This window comes from Pleurodeles waltl, chromosome 1_1 (assembly GCF_031143425.1).
Source record: "Pleurodeles waltl isolate 20211129_DDA chromosome 1_1, aPleWal1.hap1.20221129, whole genome shotgun sequence".
NCBI classification, from domain to species: domain Eukaryota; kingdom Metazoa; phylum Chordata; class Amphibia; order Caudata; family Salamandridae; genus Pleurodeles; species Pleurodeles waltl.
This window is the reverse complement of record NC_090436.1, coordinates 789,299,443-789,313,746: the sequence shown is the minus strand read 5'-3', so window position 1 is coordinate 789,313,746 and position 14,304 is coordinate 789,299,443. Positions and strand designations below refer to the sequence as shown.

The following is a 14,304-nucleotide window of genomic DNA, read 5'->3' as shown; positions in this document are numbered from 1 at the left end:
TCACACCTTCTGCCGTGTCAAACACAGCAATACCTAGGAGCAACAATCCACAAAAGTAAAAGGGATTGCCACTCCAAGTCCATAAAGAGTCCAAACATTCCAAAATGTAATACAAGCCATGTATCCAAACCAGATGATACAGGTCAAATTAGTAATGAAACTCCTAGGCATGATGTCCTCATGCATAGCCATTGTCCCAAACGCAAGGTTGCACATGCGGCCCTTACAACAGTGCCTAGCATCACAGTGGTCACAAGCACAGGGTCAACTTCTAGATCTGGTGTTGATAGACCGCCAAACATACATCTCGCTTCAATGGTGGAACAGTATAAATTTAAACCAAGGGCGGCCTTTTCAAGACCCAGTGCCACAATGCGTAATAACAACAGATGCATCCATGACAGGGTGGGGAGCACACCTCAATCAGCACAGCATCCAAGGACAATGGAACATTCAGCAAAAACAGTTTCATATAAACCACTTAGAACTGTTAGCGGTGTTTCTAGCTCTGAAAGCATTTCAACCCATATTAACCCACAAATACACTCTTGTCAAAACAGACAACATGACAACAATGTATTACCTAAACAAACAAGGAGGAACACACTCGACACAGTTGTGTCTCTTAACACAAAAAATATGGCATTGGGCGATTCACAACCACATTCGCCTAATAGCACAATTTATTCCAGGGATTCAGAATCAGTTAGCAGACAATCTCTCTCGGGATCACCAACAGATCCACGAATGGGAAATTCACCCCCAAATACTGAACACTTACTTCAAAATGTGGGGAACGCCACAAATAGATCTATTTGCAACAAAAGAAAACTCAAAATGCCAAAACTTCGCATCCAGGTACCCACAACATCAGTCTCAGGGCAATGCACTATGGATGAACTGGTCAGGGATATTTGCATACGCTTTTCCCCCTCTCCCACTTCTTCCATATCTAGTAAACAAGTTGAGTCAAAACAAACTCAAACTCATACTAATAGCACCAACATGGGCAAGGCAACCTTGGTACACAACACTACTAGACCTTTCAGTAGTACCTCATATCAAACTGCCAAACAGACCAGATCTGTTAACACAACACAAACAACAGATCAGACATCCAAATCCAGCATCGCTGAATCTAGCAATTTGGCTCCTGAAGTCCTAGAATTCGGGCACTTAGACCTCACACAGGAATGTATGGAGGTCATAAAACAGGCTAGAAAACCTACCACTAGACACTGTTATGCAAATAAGTGGAAAAGATTTGTTTATTACTGCCATAATAATCAAATTGAACCTTTACACGCATCTGCAAAAGAGATAGTAGGATACTTACTACATTTGCAAAAATCTAAACTAGCTTTCTCTTCCATTAAAATACATCTTACGGCAATTTCAGCTTACCTGCAAATTACGCACTCAACTTCATTATTTAGGATACCAGTCATAAAAGCATTTATGGAAGGCCTAAAGAGAATTATACCACCAAGAACACCACCAGTTCCTTCATGGAACCTCAACATTGTCTTAACACGACTCATGGGTCCACCTTTTGAGCCCATGCCCTCTTGTGAAATGCAATACTTAACGTGGAAAGTTGCATTTTAATTTCCATCACATCTCTAAGAAGAGTGAGTGAGATTCAAGCATTTACCATTCAAGAACCATTTATTCAAATACACAAAAATAAAGTTGTTCTACGGACCAATCCTAAATTTTTACCAAAAGTAATCTCACCGTTCCACTTGAATCAAACGGTAGAATTACCAGTGTTCTTCCCACAGCCAGATTCTGTAGCTGAAAGAGCACTACATACATTAGACATCAAAAGAGCACTAATGTACTACATTGACAGAGCAAAACTAATTCAAAAGACAAAACAACTATTTGTCGCCTTTCAAAAACCTCATACAGGAAATCCTATTTCAAAACAAGGCATTGCTAGATGGATAGTTAAGTGCATTCAAACCTGCTATCTTAAAGCTAAAAGAGAACTGCCTATTACACCAAAGGCACACTCAACCAGAAAGAAAGGTGCTACCATGGCCTTTCTAGGAAATATTCCAATAAACGAAATATGTAAGGCAGCAACATGGTCTACGCCTCATACATTTACCAAGCACTACTGTGTAGATGTGTTAACTGCACAACAGGCAACAGTAGGTCAAGCTGTACTAAGAACATTATTTCAAACTACTTCAACTCCTACAGGCTGAACCACCGCTTTTTGGGGAGATAACTGCTTATTAGTCTATGCACAGCATGTGTATCTGCAGCTACACATGGCATCGAACTGAAAATGTCACTTACCCAGTGTACATCTGTTCGTGGCATTAGTCGCTGCAGATTCACATGCGCCCACCCGCCTCCCCGGGAGCCTGTAGCCGTTTAGAAGTAGATCTTAAACATTTGTACATTTGTAAATATATTACTTAAAACTTCATTATGTACATACGCATTCACTCCATTGCATGGGCACTATTACTAGCATACACAACTCCTACCTCACCCTCTGCGGGGAAAACAATCTAAGATGGAGTCGACGCCCATGCGCAATGGAGTCGAAATGGGAGGAGTCCCTCGGTCTGGTGACTCGAAAAGACTTCTTCGAAGAAAAACAACTTGTAACACTCCGAGCCCAACACCAGATGGCGGGATGTGCACAGCATGTGAATCTGCAGCGACTAATGCCACGAACAGATGTACACTGGGTAAGTGACATTTTCCATATATATATATATGTGTGTGTGTGTGTGTGTGTTCCCTGAGTAGCTCATTAGGAGGTTACCACTCAAACGAATTACTGCAGCCAGGCCGATCTTTGGGAAGCGAAAATGTAATAGTATTTGCTCCCTTCTCAGAACGTTTACTTGCTACCTACTAAGATGAGATGCCAGATAAAAGTTCTTTGTATGGCCCATAAAGCTCTTTATTCAGCAACTCGAGCCTCATACATCTCTGACATGTTTAAAAGATATTGGGGGTGATTCTGACCGCGGCGGACGGCGGTCGCCGCCCGCCAAGCGGTTCCCGCCGAAAGACCGCGGCGGTCATTCTGGCTTTCCCACTGGGCTGGCGGGCGACCGCCGAAAGTCCGCCCGCCAGCCCAGCGGGAAACACCCTTCCCACGAGGAAGCCGGCTCAGAATGGAGCCGGCGGAGTGGGAAGGTGCGACGGGTGCAGTTGCACCCATCGCGAATTTCAGTGTCTGCAAAGCAGACACTGAAATTCTTTGTGGGGCCCTCTTACGGGGGCCCCTGCAGTGCCCATGCCATTGGCATGGGCACTGCAGGGGCCCCCAGGGGCCCCACGACACCCCATACCGCCATCCTGTTCCTGGCGGGTGAACCGCCAGGAACAGGATGGCGGTATGGGCTGTCAGAATCCCCATGGCGGCGCAGCAAGCTGCGCCGCCATGGCGGATTCCCATGGGCAGCGGAAAGTCGGCGGTACACCGCCGGCTTTCCGCTTCTGGCCGCAGCTGTACCGCCGCGGTCAGAATGTCCGGCGGAGCACCGCCAGCCTGTTGGCGGTGCTACCACCAACCTCCGCCATGGCGGTAATTACCGCCAGGGTCAGAATGACCCCCATTGTCTTTCTAGGTTGCTTTACTCATCATCTGCTGGTCTGAAGTAATACCAAAGTTCTGCAGAGCCCACCTATGGGTTAAGGCTTTCTCTGTGGTCACTGCCCAGGCCTGGAATAAAGTGCCTGTAGACCTTCGCCTTTTATCTAATCTGCTGATATTTCTTAGAGTACTGAAAAGCTTTCTTTTACTTAATTTAGTTTTTTTTTTATCCTTCTTGTTGGCATGTAGTAAGCACGTTTGGCTTAGCGCCAGGACACCCGTTGGCTAATTGTGTGCTTAATAATCAATTAAATTAATTAATTAATTAAATAAAGTGTCAGGGAGTAGACCACGGGAATCGGAGCTTATACAACCAGCCATAATAAATGCACTTCAAAGTTGAATCCCCAATGTCGGCAGAAAAGTGCAATGAAAAAAACAAAGGCTATACTTGTAGGGAGTCAGACTTGGAACCAATCCAGGTGCAGTGATAGGACTATCTCGCTGCGTGGGTGGCAGTTGGAACCAAAGAGAGAAGGCATCTGTCAAAGATTCTGTGAAAGGAGTGCACTTGGGTTGCTGTACACATGGGGGTTGGCAGACGGGTGTGGCTCAAGGAAGGTTGATAATGAAATAGACAACGGTTCTAGCCCTAGGAATATTACCTTAACCTCTCCCTTCACCTGCATGCCTTGGAGGCACAGTAAAATAAGCAATCATGTCTACTATATCAGGCACCTGGGCCATTTCCACAGCACTTTGGTAATACGGTGCATGCCATCATAAATAATTATCAGGTGCTGTAAATGTAAAAAACAAAAACCTCTCTACGCTAGAATATTTCATGCCGAAACAAAGGGCCCCGGGTTTTTAAGAGAGTCAGCAGTACAGCTACTTCTCTCGCCTCCTGGTCTCTCCTCCAGTGGAAGATCTGATTTTTCAGATATAAATAATTGCCCTCTGAATGCTGAAATCCTTTGCTTATGCCATATAAAACTTTTGTGAGTACGTTTTATTCGTTCGGTGTGGTAAGTCATAACAGCCCTGTTGTTCTGTTTTTAAATTGAGAGGGTTATTTAAACCTGTGTGGGCCTGCACAATTTAGAGCTGAGCTGGAAGGCTTTTATGATGGTAAGCTGCCGCAATGCTGTGCACAAAATCTTAGTAAATAACCGTCTCACTTTCTTATGTAACAATCATGGGACAAACTCAAAATGTGTTCAGAACACTGTGTGTTTAGGGTATGAACACTTTAAGGGATTTAGCATGAGGCAGCCTTGGAGAATTCAGTGGTATTTTCCATATCAACTAGTTTTTTTTCTCACCAAAGGATCCCAGTGACGATGGCCATGGTTACTTTTACTGGTGCCCATTGGATGGCAAAATGTCAGCAGTTCGGAAATGGGACAATTTAATTCCACAAAAGATTTTAATCATCTGAATGGTGCATTGAATGTTTCTATACAACTATGAACACTTGTGCTTTAAGAGCATTTCATGGACGTGGCGGTAACGCAGCCTTATTTTGTTTTTTACCCATGCCCCCTTTGACAGCCTATGTAATTATTTAAGGTACTCATATAGAGCAGATCTAATTACGGAGCAACAGGGCACTTTACATAAATCTTTAACATACAACATGAGAAGTGTTTGAAGACAGGGGAAAAAATCGAGAGAGACAGGTAAAACATTTAGGTACGTACTGAATGGGCATGTTTTTCCAGAAGGATGGTAGGTTGTTGGTAGGTCCCAAATTATCCCAGAGTCTCTGGCTTGGCATGAGAAAGACCGGTTAATTACCTCGTGTGAGGCCTGTGGTCGTATGAAGTGGAATAACTGTAAGATAAGCATACGCAGATCTTCAGTCAAAGATATGGAAAAAAACATTCCGACCAAAGCAACCATCTGAACTCATGCAATGATGGTGGAGTACAGACGCGCACAGAGAATGCAAAACATTGGTACTGGTAAAATCCAAGCTCTAACTATCCCTTCCTCCATCTCACATTACTGTTTCAGCTACCCATTGCTATTTCCATATTGAAAGAATTAAACTTCAGTCAAATGCCCCTCATTGTCTAAAGTTCATTGCTCACAGAAGCTCAATGAAAAGGGATTATTGTTTTAAAAAGAAGGCTCTCTCGAAGAGGCATCTTCAGTACTTGCTTGGAGAAGGGCAAGCTGAGTTGGTTCTTTAGATGTTGGTTCAAGGTCTGCTTTTTGATTATGTGGTGTTGAGTTTATCTTGTTGACTGCAGTTTTTGAGGATTCATGGAAATATTTGAAGGGCTGTACCAATGATACCTGCTGGTTTTTCTGTGCACTCAAGAAGGATTTGGTTGATCCTATTACCACCCACAGAAATGTCAACGAGGATCAGGTTGACTTGCAATAAGGGACACGAGAAGTTGTTTATTAACATTAGATTCAGCGCCTCTGAATGTTCAGTAGCCTGATTGATGTCAAATTTTTGCCTCAGCAGGATCCATTGTTGGCAGTTGACAAGTGACATCACACTGCATGATTTCGCTCAGGAAGGGGAGCAACCAATAGCTCACTGGTTAACTAGTGTGAGTTATGTGTTTCTTCAATACCAGATGGTCCTTATCAGAGTCTTTTGACCATGCCTTCTTGATCATTGGTGTGCTGTCGGGAGTCTAGTTACTGTGCTCTTTGATGGTGGATGGTTCAAAACTAGGATTCTCCCTGCTGCTTTAAGAACGTGTTATTTAATGAGTTGAAGACATCTGGAAGGTTGTCTGAATTAAGAGGTGAGAGTTGGGGGTAAAGTGTGAGTTTTTCAGTTTGTCTCATTTTTTTGGTTGAATAATCTTGATCTTGTCAGTGAAGGAGGAGAGCAGATTTTTGCAGTTTTCAAGGGCTGCCTCTGGAGCATTTTTGATTCACTCGGCTTGGGTTCAAGTGTGCCACACGTTGGGGTGACAACAAACAAACCACCTGGTCATAGATGGAGTAAGCCAGGCTTAGGTTTGAGAGGATTCCCTCTTCTGCATGACAGGGGTGTAGTGCCATGGTAAATGGCTAGTTGTTTTATCTCGTGATATTGTACCTTGTGCTGTAATGTGTAGTGGGGGGGGATGTATTAAATGTAAGTTGTCCAGTTTGAGAAAGGCACCTTAGGTGGTTATTGGGTAGAATAATCGGAGAGTGTTATTTATTGGTGTACGATGGTGACTGATGGACGAACAGTGACAGTGCAAGTGCATCTGCACAGGCATTACTCAGAAAAGGAGCTGGGAAGGACGAGGTGACCTTGAGTTTCATGTGGGACAAAGTCTTGGTGGCCTATATGTTTTAAATTTAGGTTATTGTGACTTTATAAACTCCTCCCCCCTATCCAGCATTTCCTTAAATTGTGTAAGCAATATATCCCCCTTTAAACTGGTGTTATAATTGACACTGCCCACAGCAGTTTATTTTTTTGTTTCCCTTCAGAGGATTTATTAATCCAATACACAGGAACCTTCCTAACCAGTAAGAAGTTGTGTACAACAGGCAGTGTGCTCACCTTGGAGCCTGTAGCCCTGGGTTCTGATCCCAGGTTCATCAATTGACCAAAAACCGTGTGATTCTGATCTAAACACCTAATTTATCTGCCCCTCAAAAGGTAAATATCTGTATTGCAATTGTGTACTGTGAAAGAAAATGTGGAATGCAATTCCCAACTCTACACTGACAAACAGCGCAAACCGCACACCACTGCTACTCAGGTTCAGCCTCTATAAATACCACTATATGATGTCATCTTATTGCGTGAAGCCCATGTTTAACTTGGCTTGTCACCAGTATCCTATGCATGTCCAGTGTAACCACAAGCTTCCCTAAATGATTCCCTAGTCTGCGCCACCCTGTGGGCCCCATTTAGAGTTGGTTGAGGGGGAGCCCCATCATACCCGGGCACGCCTGCTTTATCTAAATGTGAGGGAAGCACTGGGACAGTCACAAACTTTTAACCGTATGACCCGCCAGATCGCAGTGACTGCCACCCTAGTCTATTTAGGACGGCATGGCGATCACAAAATGTTCCTGCCTGGGAAGGATAAAGGGCCTTTGACGGTGTTTTTGTTTTTTTTGTTTTTTTTCAGGAATAAGCATCTGCTATGTGAGTTTTTCCTTGCAGATCAAAATGGTTTGCTGTGCAGGTGCGACAAACATGCCATTCGCTCTTTACCCTCTTCGGCCGTCAGAGCAGCCACCTCAGCGGAGGGTTAAGAAATCCGTGCCAGGCAGACTGGCGACTTTAAATACCAGGCCATCAAACGCCATAGCCTCCGTGAACCTGGCAGGCAGCCCGCCATGATTTAAAAGACCCCGGATGTATTTCCATTTCTCCCCAGGTCTTGTGTCTTTGTCTCCCCTAGTCCGGGGCTCTCAATAGCAGCCCTTGAGCTGCCTAGCACACTGAAGCGCCTAGTGAAGGGAAAGGGTTTTAGTGTGTTCTTCCATAGTTTCTGCTCCATGTTCTAGGGCCCCTTGGCCTACAGTAGCTTGCTCATGATGGCACGAGCAGGAGCTCGTGCCATCTTAAAACAATATTGATAACCGATTCCGGTATCATATCATACTTCTTGCTCAGCATATCAGCGATCCAGTAGAAATGGACCGTAAGGGTAGGCTGAATTTCCTGGATTGCATCAGTTTAACATATCCGGGCTTGTCAGAGACAGTGGTCCACTGGAGTTGGGTTTAGGGGGCCATGATCTCACTCTGACTATCTCTATGAACAGATTCTAAAGGCAGATTCGTTTGAACATCCTCAGCTGCTGTCCCCTAGGAGGATACGATTAGGCAACTCGATGAAAGTGCTCAGGCTTCTGCTTATGAGTGAATTGGCGGTCTCCAGCATTCATTTTTTGGAGTGATGCTAGTGGTATTTGCATTGCAATCCTTTTTAATATGGCTTTGTAGTCATCCGGGTTAACTTCCACATGTTTTCAAGGTTTTTAGCATAGGCCAAGTCGTCCTGGGTTTGTATATTTGGATTTTGTATTTTAGTCTATCTCTCTGTTGGTTGGTAGTGCTTAATATGGTGTTTACAGAGACTGTGATCTTAAGTAATTTTCTGTTGGTTTATTTGAGGCTTGTGTTTTAGTCCCTCTCTATGCTGGGTAGTAATGTCTAGTATGCCGTCCATATAGACCACAGTCTCAAGTTGTCCTGTGTTGGTTTGAGTGCTGTGTTTGTTTGTCTTTATGTTGGGTGGTAATGCCTCATATGGTGTCCATTTGAACCGCAGTTTTAATTTATCCTGTGTTGGTTTATTCAGGTGTTGTTTACAGTTTGTCTCTATGCTGGGTGGTATTGACTAATATGGCATCCACATAGACCGTAGTCTTAAGTCATTCTATGTTGGTTTATCTGTTGTGTTTCAGTTTGTCTCTGTTGTGGTAATGTCTAATATGGCGCCCACGTAGACCCCAGTCTTAAATCGTCTTGTGTTGGTTTACTCGGGTGTTGTTTACAGTTTGTCTCTATGCTGGGTGGTATTGTCTAATATGGCATCCACATAGACCGTAGTCTTAAGTCATCTTGTGTTGGTTTATTTGGGTTTTGTGTTTCAGTTTGTCTCTGTGCTGGTGGAAATGTCTAATATGGTGTCCAGATTCACTGTTTCAAGACTAAAAAGGTCACCCACCCATGGGTTGGGGCCAGAAGCCCTATAATGCAGAATAACTGGGATAAAATTTAGTCATGAGCCCCCTCAGTATGTTGTTCTCGGGACGCCAATAGCTCACAACCACCCGCTTGTATTTATTAAAAATCCAGCATAAAAAAACAGCCCTTTCTTCATAACCCAGGAGATGCTTCCCTTGTTTCTGTAAAATGATTTATAAGAATGCAGGGCTGCTTCCAAAGCTTTCACTCCGTGTCCTTGTGTCAACCCTTACCTGACCTGGAACTTCCGTTCCAAATACTTGTATTTCAACGATCACAATAATTCTTTGGGACACACGATTAACTCCGTTTTACACTGACATGAAATAACAGTAGTTTTCTTGGCTAAAGTTTCCGATGTGTATTATTTCTGCCTGGCGTGCAGCTGGCGGCAGCGAGTGAGCTCTGAACATTCTGTTCCAGATGTGGATTCCTTCCATTAACTGCACCCGCCCGATCACACCCGCCCTTCTGTTCTTTCCCACACTTGCTCTCTCCTACTGTTTTGCACACTTTTTTCACTTGGCCGCTGCCCTTTTATTTCTTCCCTCGCGCACACCTACTCTGTCGTGTGGCCTGCTGTACACACAGACTCTGCCCGCCGTCCTCGGAACAGTCAGTGCCGCAACCAATGCTGGAAACAAATGGTCCTCTCGGCTTTCCATAAACCCTCTCGAGCCGCGATTAAGAGCCAGACACACCATAAAGGGCCGTAGTTGTTGTTCATGTTGAAATGTCACACACGCCTTTCAGCTTTTTTTGGCTACAACAAGATAAAATAGAACGAAGAACACACCCAGGTCATCGAGTCCCTTTTGAGAGCCAAATACAGCCTCCGTGTATTTGCGGCGCAGGCTGCGCAAAATAAGGATGAGTTTTTTTTTTTTTTCCTTTGCATACACAGAATTTTTGAATACATAAAACTGAGTAATCTTGTTACCGTTATCTATTGGACTCGGTAGCAAGTGTGTTTTGTCTTTGGGTGGGTGATGAGGGCTACGCGCACACCAGTCTAACAGTTAAGTATTTCCTGAAAAGTTAGATTGTAAACGTATTCTTATTTAGCCATGGCAGTCTTAGTTTGTGTACAAGACCAAATGTAGCAATTTAGACTTTATTATATTTCTCTCTCTACATCAGTGGTCTCCAGACTTTTTAATGCCTCTTCGGAACACAACATCGAGGTGGAGGAAGAAGCAGGTCCTTCTGAGGCCCAGCTTATGCCGTCCACGTTGGAGGCAAGGTCACCCTCTGAATCTGAGTGGGAGCAGCAACAAGAGTCCGGACACTTTGACCATGGGTCACTCCCGGTCAGAAATCATCTTTGCTGGGGTCTGAATCATCGTTTTTTTTTCTCTCTCCGTTGATTTCCTTCTCTCATTCTTTAACATTTACTCTGAACTAAACGTGAAAGGGCATAGTGCTAAATGAGTTCAATATAGATGATAACCGCTTCAGCATCTATGTCAAACAAAAGTTTGAATTTCCAAATGCAAATTTTGAGCAGTGGTTAGTCATCGCTAGACTTGACTGTGGAAACACTTCTTACAGATCTTTCTGTGTCAACTGTAGCACACCTGTATCTAGAAGGTGGTAAGAGCTTCTATCTTGTTTTCATTGCAATGGCACCCTTTTTATTTTCAGATCAGTTTCAGCGGGCCTGTAATGCTTTAAAGAAACGCACTGAAATATTATGTGTAAATCTAGCACAGACATTGACGATTGTAAGGGAACTGAGGCTACGAGTCAGTTCTTTGGTTGGAGATTCCTAGCTGTAGTAGAGCAAAATATTAATCAAAGGCTTTTTCTTCTCTGGAGATCCCATCGAGAGGAATTTCCAACCATGTGCTTTTGAACTCACAACTGGCTTTTTGGCCATCCAAAAAAGCCAAAAATATATTGTTAGTAGCACGTGTCGCTGTAGATACACATGCTCTGCACACTTCTGCCAGATAGTGTTGGTCTCGGTGTTTTCCAAGTTTGTTTTCTTTATAGAAAGTTTTTCGAGTCACAAGATGCACAGTGACTCCTCTCTAAGTTGGCAAAGTACATGGGCACTGATTCCATGTTAAATAGTTTTTTTTCCTACCATCGGGTCCAGACGTGTATTACCAAGGCTTCTTCACACTTCCGCTCCAGCCCACTTGGTAAAATTTGACTTAGATGTTCCGGAAAACCTGTATTTGAAATTATAATTTGTTTACTGTGTTTATTTTATGTTTTTGTTTTAACAGTTCTATGTTTGCACTGTACACCACTACTTTTCTGGGTGAGAGTTGCACTAGAAAAATGCTGGAAAAATCAGATCTGGGCTTAAAAATTTGTTTACGTAAATATTTGTCAAGATTTCTATAAGTCATTGCTTCTTTTACGGTTCAAAAATCCCCTGAAAATGTATTCTCTGTTGAAGGAATAATCAGTGATTGTATGAATAAGTGTGTCGGCCTACTTGGAAGTTGCCTGGCGCATTTGCATGGATTAGTTTAGGTTTTATGGGTACTTTATATTTTCCACATAGTGATATATTTCTTGTTTTGGAGTTGTGGTGGATGAGTGCCAGTAGGAAGAATATGATATTTCATGAGTTGAACATGAAGCATAATTTTGCAAAATGCTTTACATTCTCTGTTCAAAAAAGTGCATCCATTACTGTGCTTACGTTTGCAGCACAGACTGATAAAAACATGGTGCACGGATCATGTTATATGCAAACCAATGCTTGGCAAAAAAAGTAAATGCTTTGCTGTGGCATTCTTGTATTGTTGTGTTGATTGTTGCTCTGGTATCTCCCAGCTTTTCTGTGATTTTCTGCTGTTTAGCAGAATTCTAGTAGGTACTTTTATTTATGCAATGCTATTCCATGGTCATCGATTTGACTGAAACTTTTCCTAGCAACCTTTTTACCCACATGCATGAACTCCGTGTAATAGTCACACCTAACTCCTATTAACTTAATCCAACACTACACACTGGAGGTAGTGCTTCAAGTTTCGTAAATCCCTGGACTAGCCCAGGGTTAATCACTGACCTTTGGCTACGGTGTAGCGTGCTACCCACCATAAAGTACTGAAACGCCTCATCAGGAGAAGTAATTTCTATCTAGAAAAATTGCTTACATAAAACCTATCCTAAAATGGAGAACTTGATCCTGCAACAGATGTCTAATGTTTTTTTTGAGGCAAAGTTTGTCTGAATCTGCTTTCAATCAAATATTGCATTCACTAAATAAAATAACTAGTTTTGGATTTTCAGATTGGATTATCTCTTGGCCCTGATGCCGAAGGAGCACAGATAGCCACAGTAAATGGTGCCAAAACTGCTCCCCATAGGGATGGAATAGCATTAGTCCTACTGATCTTTCACTTGGTTTTGATGACGTTTAACACTCTACAGTCTTAGGCTTGAGGACAATGACACAAGAGTTCAAGGAAATGTTCTGAGATTTATTCCATTGTACCTCAGTGATGGATCACCCATAACACTTGCCCTCTTCTTCCCCAAGCCGTTCAGATCACCAGCTGTCAAACTCCAAGATTCAACCATTCTTCTTCTTTTGTTCAGGGTTTACCTCGGTTTTGCTAACTCATCTTATCTTTTCATTTAACCTCGTATCTGATAACTATGCTGATAACTATGCTGATGACACGCAGATAATTCTAAGGTTTGACAAGTCATCAGACCTTGTGACTTGTACCACTGAACAAAGTCTATCAGTCAATCAGCAGATTTTTAGAGTGCTTCATGTCACCTGTGAGGGTATCCAGGCTCTGGCAGGGTCCAGTTGATTAGCCAAATAGCCAGGTCTTCAGGGACTTTCGGTACTCTGGAAGAGATGGGGAGGTCCGGAGATGAAACAATTAAGCCTACAAACAATTAAACACTTGATAATAGCCACAGTTTCAAATTAAATGTCTCAGAAATTGAGGTATTTGCATGTGAACAAAGTATCACCCATCAGCCACCTGAACTCAAGAACTACTATACCCCCTCCCTAACCCCAATTCAGCCAAAATGAGAAACGTAAGGGTGGTTATTGACTCAGCTTGCTTGTTTATACCACAAGTGATCTGGGTATCTATACAGAACTTCTACTTTGGTGAATTTTCTCATAATGTGATTTTCCACATAAAGGTCAAGCCACCATTGCCCTAGTATTCTGTCTTCTGGACTAAGCCACAGGTTTGCCTTGAGTGTCCCTGTTACTATGAAGACAATTACAGAGGATTCAGCTTCCAGACAGCTTCTCAACCTATCATAGTATGTGCACATTACACCAGACATGTCTCTACACGGACCACCTGTGGCTAGGCAGATCACCTTCAAAGCAATGTACACCACAACTCGAGCAATCATTGGGATTGGGCCACTCTTCCTTCAGTGAAAATCCACATTTATCAGCAAACATGGCAATTGCTTTGTAAGGTATCCTAACATTTAAGACTCTCACACCCATCAAAACGTTGCAAACTGGGAACCTTCTTCTCTGTCCAGAAAGTTAGCCTTTCGGACTCAGTCCCTGCACAAAGGAGAATCAACAATTCAAGTAGAATATCAAAATGCCCTAAAAACCCTTTCTTCTCATTCATATAGTTAAAAAAAAGTCCGATGAGAAACTATACTGTATAATCTGAATATAGGGGTGCATAATTGTACCTATTTTCACACTCTGACCAATACCTCACACCTAATGTTTCAGTTTACGCTGTGGCTTGTTTGAAGCATATCTGTGAACTTTATGTACCTCCCCAACACCGGAAATATTATATTCAGCATCTTTGCAGTTTGAAAGGGAGCCAGGAACTCCATGCAAATCAGAGTGCCTCCCATCCTTGTAAGGACTATGCAGCAATACAGAAATGCCTTAATACAGTACAATACAGCAGGTGAGTTTCTGTGCATACAGGCTATCCATAAATGACATACGTAAGTGTACCAATTACAAGTACCAAAGACTATATTTGACTTCAAATGGAAAATAAAAATCTTATATGTATTGCACTGAAAATTTATAATATAAAAACATAAGATAAGGCACACTGTCATGAGGTGCATGACTCTAC

The 14,304-nt window shown here is 42.8% G+C and overlaps 1 protein-coding gene across 9 annotated transcripts in view; it reads left to right on the top strand.

Annotated features, from left to right (window-relative positions):
* AOPEP (aminopeptidase O (putative)) overlaps positions 1-14,304 on the top strand; it is a 1,364,679-nt gene that overhangs the window by 1,337,194 nt on the left and 13,181 nt on the right. For 5 of the 9 annotated variants that reach the window (XM_069228005.1, XM_069228042.1, XM_069228023.1 and 2 more), the window contains one exon: positions 10,385-10,576. The exons of the other annotated variants lie outside the window; for them this stretch is intronic. In XM_069228005.1, coding sequence (XP_069084106.1) covers positions 10,385-10,576 — 192 coding nt within the window. The remainder of the gene's footprint in view (positions 1-10,384; positions 10,577-14,304) is intronic. 9 annotated transcript variants of the gene reach the window in all.